The sequence below is a fragment of the Silurus meridionalis genome, chromosome 17, assembly GCF_014805685.1.
Source record: "Silurus meridionalis isolate SWU-2019-XX chromosome 17, ASM1480568v1, whole genome shotgun sequence".
In the NCBI taxonomy this organism is placed as follows: domain Eukaryota; kingdom Metazoa; phylum Chordata; class Actinopteri; order Siluriformes; family Siluridae; genus Silurus; species Silurus meridionalis.
This window is the reverse complement of record NC_060900.1, coordinates 330,119-338,100: the sequence shown is the minus strand read 5'-3', so window position 1 is coordinate 338,100 and position 7,982 is coordinate 330,119. Positions and strand designations below refer to the sequence as shown.

General features: G+C 46.3%; 1 protein-coding gene across 3 annotated transcripts in view; it reads right to left on the bottom strand.

Moving 5' to 3' along the window:
- The window catches only part of znf131 (zinc finger protein 131), a 9,174-nt gene extending 3,084 nt beyond the window's left edge, over positions 1–6,090 (bottom strand). The window contains exons 1-6 of one of the 3 annotated variants that reach the window (XM_046870670.1): positions 5,767–6,090; positions 3,551–3,692; positions 3,363–3,464; positions 3,060–3,204; positions 2,303–2,973; positions 2,064–2,194 (exon numbers count right to left, since the gene is read on the bottom strand). In XM_046870670.1, coding sequence (XP_046726626.1) covers positions 2,064–2,194; positions 2,303–2,973; positions 3,060–3,204; positions 3,363–3,464; positions 3,551–3,677 — 1,176 coding nt within the window. In that variant the 5' untranslated portion in view covers positions 3,678–3,692; positions 5,767–6,090. The other 2 variants (XM_046870671.1, XM_046870672.1) reach the window with 2 other exon arrangements.
- Between the last annotated feature and the right edge of the window lie 1,892 nt (positions 6,091–7,982).

Genomic DNA, 7,982 nt, shown 5'->3' with positions numbered 1-7,982 from the left:
ACATGGTAAGGGACAGGGTGGGGACATGGTAAAAGACAGGGTGGGGACAGGGTGGGGACATGGTAAAAGACAGGGCGGGGATAAGGTGGGGACATGGTAAGGGACAGGGTGGGGACAGGGTGGGGACAGGGTAAAAGACAGGGTGGGGACAAGGTGAGAGACAGGGTGAGAGACAGGGTGGGGGACATGGTAAGGGACAGGGGACATGGTTAGGGACAGGGTGGGGACAGGGTGGGGACATGGTGAGGAACAGGGTAAAAGACAAAAGACAAGGTGGGGACAGGTGGGGGACAGGGTAAAAGACAAGGTGGGGACAGGGTGGGGACATGGTTAGGGACAGGGTGGGGACATGGTGAGGGACAGGGTAAAAGACAAAAGACAAGGTGGGGACAGGGTAAAAGACAAGGTGGGGACAGGTTGGGGACATGGTAAGGGACAGGGGACATGGTAAAGGACAGGGTGGGGACATGGTAAAAGACAGGTGGGGGACAGGGTGGGGGACATGGTGAGGAACAGGGTAAAAGACAAAAGACAAGGTGGGGACAGGGTAAAAGACAAGGTGGGGACAGGGTGGGGGACATGGTTAGGGACAGGGTGGGGGACATGGTGAGGGACAGGGTAAAAGACAAAAGACAAGGTGGGGACAGGGTAAAAGACAGGGTGGGGACAGGGTGGGGGCATGGTAAAAGACAGGGTGGGGACATGGTAAGGGACAGGGTGGGGGACATGGTAAGGGACAGGGTGGGGACATGGTAAAAGACAGGGTGGGGGACATGGTGAGGGACAGGGTGGGGACAGGGTAAAAGACAGGGTGGGGACAAGGTGGGGACAGGGTGGGGGACATGGTTAGGGACAGGGTGGGGACATGGTAAGGGACAGGGTAAAAGACAGGGTGGGGACAGGGTAAAAAACAGGGTGGGGACAGGGTAAAAGACAGGGTGGGGACAAGGTGAGAGACAGGGTGAGAGACAGGGTGGGGACATGGTAAGGGACAGGGTGGGGACATGGTTAGAGACAGGGTAAAAGACAGGGTGGTGGACATGGTTAGGGACAGGGTAAAAGACAGGGTGGGGACAAGGTGAGAGACAGGGTGGGGACAAGGTGGGGACATGGTAAGGGACAGGGTGGGGACATGGTGAAAGACAGGGTGGGGGACATGGTAAGGGACAGGGGACATGGTTAGGGACATGGTGGGGACATGGTAAGGGACAGGGGACATGGTTAGGGACAGGGTGAGGGACATGGTTAGAGACAGGGTAAAAGACAGGGTGGGGACAGGGTAAAAGACAGGTGGGGGACAGGGTGGGGACATGGTTAGGGACAGGGTGGGGACAGGGTGGGGGACATGGTAAGGACAGGGTAAAAGACAAGGTGGGGACAGGGTAAAAGACAAGGTGGGGACAGGTTGGGGACATGGTAAGGGACAGGGTAAAAGACAGGGTGGGGGACATGGTGAAAGACAGGGTGAGAGACAGGGTGGGGGACATGGTAAGGGACAGGGGACATGGTTAGGGACAGGGTGGGGGACATGGTGAGGAACAGGGTAAAAGACAAAAGACAAGGTGGGGACAGGGTAAAAGACAAGGTGGGGACAGGGTGGGGGACATGGTTAGGGACAGGGTGGGGGACATGGTGAGGGACAGGGTAAAAGACAAAAGACAAGGTGGGGACAGGGTAAAAGACAAGGTGGGGACAGGTTGGGGACATGGTTAGAGACAGGGTAAAAGACAGGGTGGGGACATGGTTAGGGACAGGGTAAAAGACAGGGTGGGGGACATGGTGAGGGACAAGGTAAAAGACAGGGTTGGGGACAAGGTGGGGGACATGGTGAGGGACAGGGTGGGGACATGGTAAAAGACAGGGTGGGGACAAGGTGGGGACATGGTTAGGGACAGGGTAAAAGACAGGGTGGGGACAAGGTGGGGGACATGGTTAGGGACAGGGTAAAAGAGCAGATTCACAGTAACTCGATGAAGATGATTGTTGTCCCCTGGACCCCCGTCTCCTGTGAGAGTGTAATAACACTGGGAATGAACAGGTGTGTGTATGAGTGTGTCTCTCACCTGACACTCATAGAGTTTTTTCCGCCCTTTTTTGGCTCCTGCTCCGTTCTGACACGCCGACATGTGGCACTTCAGTGTGCTGTTCCGGGCAAAGCGCTCGTGACAATCTGGACATTTGAAGGGTTTCTCACCTGCACACGCGCGCGCACACACACGCACACACACACACAAGCTAAACACTGGGTACCTCTGTGTGCTGTGTGATGGTTATGATGGTGGTGAAGGACATCACGTCGTACCTGTGTGTTTCCGTAAATGTTCTTTGAAGTGGCCGAAGTGATCGAACTCTTTACTACAGTACACACACATGTGCACTTTCTTTTTCAGCTTCTTGCTCAGCTCCTCGGCGTCGTAGTGACACGTGTTAACGTGCTGTTTGAGCGCTCCCTCGCGAGCGTACGTCTTCCCGCAGTGTTTACACACGTAGGGTTTGTCCGAGCAGGTGGTGTGTGTCTTCATGTGCTGCTTCAGGTGGTAGAAGAGTTTAAAGCAGCGTTCACACTTATCACAGCGGAACATGTTATCAGAGATCTGCACCTCCACCACCTCGATCCCCTCCAGCGTTTTTGTGGCCATCACAGCCTCCTCCTGCAACTCCCCCACCTCCTCCTGGCCCTGCTTCACGTTTTGCTCCCCCTGCTGGTATTTACTGGTAATGTCAGCGAGCAGCGCGAGGGCGGAGTCATCTGTTTCCCTCCCTCCGTCTGTCACCTCCTCCTCCATCACACACTCCTGAACAATGGCTTCGTCCTCGACATCCACCTCGATCTCCACCGCCTCCGCCTCTGCCTCGGGCAGGGTTTCCGTGATCACCTTCGACGTCTCTGCGATTTTTCTCTTCTTGGCTTTGGGTTGGTCAGAGAGGGGCTGAGCCTCAGACCCCAGCGTGCTCCTGTCCTCGCTCTTCATCCTGAAGAAGAGCCAGAAAAAGAAGATGTGGAAGACAAATAAAAGACAACAAAATGTAGAGAAAGAGAGCAGATGAAGGAGTGGAACCTGTTGTTTAGAGCTTTAATGGCCTCCTGCATCTGCAGATACTCAGCTGCTCTCCACACGTCCATCACGTCCTCCTGTCCTCTCAGAGCGAGCTTGGCCGTGTAGGTGAACTCCATCAGGTGACAAAACGCACTGTTACTCACGCCTACACACACACACACACACACACACACACACACACACACACACACACACACACACACACACACACACACACACACACAGTCAGGGATCATCCCAGCATGGGACCACTGTCATGTTGTAGAGTATTCTCTCAGGTGGATTCTGGGAAAAGTGATTTACCTTCAATCTCAACCAGTGGTTCCTGAGTGAAGTCCTGAAAGAACTTATGGAAGAACTGACTGCAGGCAGCCAGCACAGCTTTATGGGCTCGAAACTGATGACCTACAGCACACACACACACACACACACATCCTGATCTGTTCATGATGATGGAGATTGAGGTTCTGTTCTAAGAGATGAGTTCTCACCATCTACGATCAGTGTGATGTCTGTGAACTGGTCCAGCTGTCTCTGTTCATTCAGTTTATCCAGCATGACTTTATAATGTGCTGGAAACTCATGTTTATTTTCTCCAACTCCTCCATCATCAGACATGGTGGAGAACTTCTCCTGTGAAGGAGTGTGGGATAGAGAGGAGGTGTGTGGAAAAAGCAGAGGAGATAATAAATATATATATTATTATAATGAACAAGTTAATAAACACCTTCATGCTAATTTATTTTAAAGGCACTCATTTTATTCGTGTGTGATTGATGCAGTGATTTTTAATAAAAATATAAATAAAAACTCATTTTATTACTGAACAATTAATTTAATAAAAACAAACATAAAAGAGTCGAAATTTATTCAACATTTATTCTCTATGTTCTTTCTTTACTCAGATATAAAAAAATAATAATATACTTCACTAAACGTGTTTTACTGATGCGCCAAGTCTCAAATCAGCACCAAAATCCACCCTAATGCAACACAATTTACCCTCTGGGGGCAGTTTTTCCTCACAACACAAAAAAAGACCTCAAATTACTGTCTTTTATGATATCCAGATGAAAACAATACCTGCTCGGAATCTGTAAAGGCTCTGCTTTTATTTCTACACACCCCTAATAACAACATGCTGTGCTTTTGGCAAATAAATTAAACAGACAGGGGGCGCTATCTGCCATCTCTCTTCAGAGACACACAGATAAAAACACCCTGAGTGTTACTCAGACAATAAATATATGTAAAGAAAACTCAAAAAGTTCAAACAAACTAATTCACACTGAATATAAATATTCTCTGATTCTGTAAAATCCGTGCGAAAATGAGAAGAGGTGCAGTTTCTCTGGTGTCACCTCATTAACCGTCCGTGTGGAAACAGCGAATGTTCCGTTTGGTGTCCTGATGATTTACGTCATTCACAAGAATATTTACTCTTCATCTCTATGTTGAGTTCAGTTTCACTAATAATAAACATACATTTGCATAAAGTATCAGTATTTCTCCATGCGCACGTTGAGTATTAAACACTTGAAAAGTAGTAATTTAAGATTTAGAACAGATCCAAATCTGCGATTAATCACTAATGACACACGATTAATCGTGATTAAAGATTTGAATGGACTGAATATTAAATTAAAAAGCTGTATCTGATCTGACACTTATAGTCCAATCAAACCCAGTCTGATGATGACTGGTGAAGAGAATGTACACTGTAATGGTGTAGTGCACCATTTTCCCCTGAAGGCTCTTATTGCACTATAGTGATGAATCGTTCATGAACGAGTCTTTTATTTGACTCAGAAGAACGAGTCGGTTTAAAGAGTGATTGGTTCATTTTCTACTGGACGCGCACGAGCCAACCATCACAAACTCTCAGTAGATTCTGTACAGGGAACAGAAATGAGTAGTTTAACTTTCAATAGATCTCTTTTTTGTCCTGTTACAATAATTATGGGAGTCACGTGACAAAAGAAGCGACGAAACGGACCAGAAGATATGAGAGGTGAAGTTACTCGTTTTGTTTATTATTTGTTATTCGCTGCCTGTCATATTTTCATTATTAAAACTAAAGTAAAGTCGGTGTATGTAGACGTGTTGGGGATCTGCTTATTGATATTTTATTGTATGTCTGATCAAAGGGACGAAATGAACTACAAAAAAAAAGATTCAAAGAACCGAGTCACTAAAATGATCCGATCTTCCCATCACTAGTGCACAACACGAGGCGTTCATATTGTACAGACCTGATCCCAAATCCATCCATATTACAACTATAGTGCACTACATAGGGAGCAGGGACTATGATTTCACACCCTATGTAGTGCACCTACATACACAGTGTCTATCCATTTGGGACTTAGCCTTCCGCTAGCTAGCAGAGAACAGGGCAGGAAGCTGTAACTTTTACGCCAAAATTACACTTTATAATGTCCCTAAACCCCACAGCCCCTAAAGCAAGGCCAAATACAACATTACTGAGGAAAACCTGTCCGAAAAACACATCCTGTTCCGTAAAAAACACCTAAATAGCCGCTCCAGAGCTCGGCCTCCAGCAGAACGCAGCCCAATTCACCATTTGTTCTTTGACTCACGTTTCTTACGTCATCAAATCGCGCATTAAAATGCACAAATCCGGCTAATTTGTTTCCCCGGCGGAGAAGCAGGACACCCCGCGGCGGAGACACTACTCTGTACTCACCCTACACGGAACCGGTGGTAGAGGTTTATGGAGTTATTTATGTAATAATCGTGTTCAGCTCCGAGTTGCGCTCCGACCTGCTTCGCACAGAGGGGAAAAAAAGAGGGCGGGCGTTTTTCCTCCCAGGACTACATTTCCCACAAGGCCACGCGCTGCGCCAAACCGAAACGCGAGAGTCACCTTTTCCCGCCATTCTGTTTTCCTGTCAGTGAGGAGCAACATGGCGCTTTTACAGCCAATGACTACTATCACATTACTGCTGTTTAAGAAAGAATTTTACTTATAATTATTTTGTCACATGTACCTTTTTTTTTTACAGTTCAGTCTGATTATTTCTTCGTATATACCAGAGATGTTCGGAAGCTGGGATCAGCGCACAGGGCCAGCTAGAATACAGAGCCCCTGGAGCACAGAGGGTTGAGGGCCTTAAACAAGGGCCCGATAATAGCAGCTTAGCAATACCAGGACTTAAATCCTACACCTTCCAAACAGGAACCCAGAGCTTTAACCACTGATCTCCCACCTTCTTCCAGTTTACACTGTATACGTCCAGTTTATTTCTATTGCGCTTTTCACAACACACATCGTCTCAAAGCAGCTTTACAGAATTTAACAGTGAAGGTAAATGGTGTGTGTTTATCCCTGATGATCACCATGGAGACTGTGGTGAAGGAAAAACTCCCTTAGATGTTCTGAGGAAGAAACCTTGAGAGGAACCAGACTCAAAAGCAGAACCTCATCCTCATTTGGGTGACATCAAGAGTGTGATTATAGTCTTTAAACACTACAGAACACTGGAGAGTGAGAACTAACATGAGCACTGGAGTGTGATTATGACTGATGTTCTTTCTACAGTCTTCTACATTCATTATGGTCATAAAACCAGGAGCTACTGAGCAACTCATAAAATAGCTCAACATCTGAGATCATCACAGATCCAACACCAGCTTCTCCATGCCAGAGCCTTTAAAAACTCCAGGAGATCCAGTGTTCAAACTCCACATGTAGTGGGATCCAATTGGCACTGGTACGTCTCTAGATGGTTCGGGATGTTTGCAGCATCTACTTCTTTAAAGGTTCATAATCTTCATGAGGTGGGACGTGACTGGAGCTGGAGGAACCTCAGGAAGCCTCGGGATGGGGAGAGAAAGAGAAGCAGTGGAGAGGAATTAGCGTAGCTGCTGTTCATGATATTAAGAGCACAAGTTGATAATGTGATGTGATCAGATGTTCTGGAGCACAAGGTTATGATGTGATGTGTGTTATGTGTAGAACTCGCTAAAACACGTCTTTAATCTGCACTTAAACTGGGAGAGTGTGTCTGAGCCCCGAACACTGTCAGGAAGACTATTCCAGAGTTTAGGAGCTAAATGTGAGAATGTTCTACCACCTTTAGTGGACTTTGCTCTTTTAGGAACTACTAGAAGTCCAGAGTTTTGAGATCTCAGGGAGCGTGGCGGATTGTAGCGTGTTAGAAGACTGGAGAGATACATGGAGATAAACCATTTAGTGTTTTGTAGGTAAGTAGCAGTAGTTTGTAGTGGATTAGAAACGTAACAGGAAGCCAGTGTAGGGATGAGAAGATTGGAGTTATATGGTGATATTTTCTCCACCTTGTGAGAACTCTGACTGCTGCATTCTGGATGAACTGTAGCTTGTTTATTAATGATGCAGGACATCCACCTAGTAATGCCACATCACATGTAGAACCAGATCACAACTGTGTGGACTTTTATATTTTACATTTCTGACACAAGTATAAACTTTCAGTTTTTATTTTAGTTGTAAAAATGATCACATTATTCCAAACAATTTAGAAGCTAACAAACATTTCTTTTCTCTTCCTGGGTAAATTAGAATAAATGTACATACAGTGATGTGATTCCTGAGGTCTGATTTCTTATTCTTCTTGTTTTTCACACTTTAGTGTTTCAGATCATTACACTAATGTAAATATTAGTAAAAGAGAACACAACTGAACACAACATGCAGTTTTTAAATAAAGGCTTTTATTATTGAGGGAAAACAAAATCCAAAACGACATGGCCCTGTGTGAAAAAGTGTTTGCCCCCCCCTGTTAAAACTGTGGTTTATTACACCTGAGTTAAATTTCTCTCGCCACACTCAGGCCTGATTACTGCCACACCTGTTCACCATCAAGAAATCTCTTAAATAGGACCTGCCTGACAAAGTGAAGTAGACCAGAAGATCCTCAA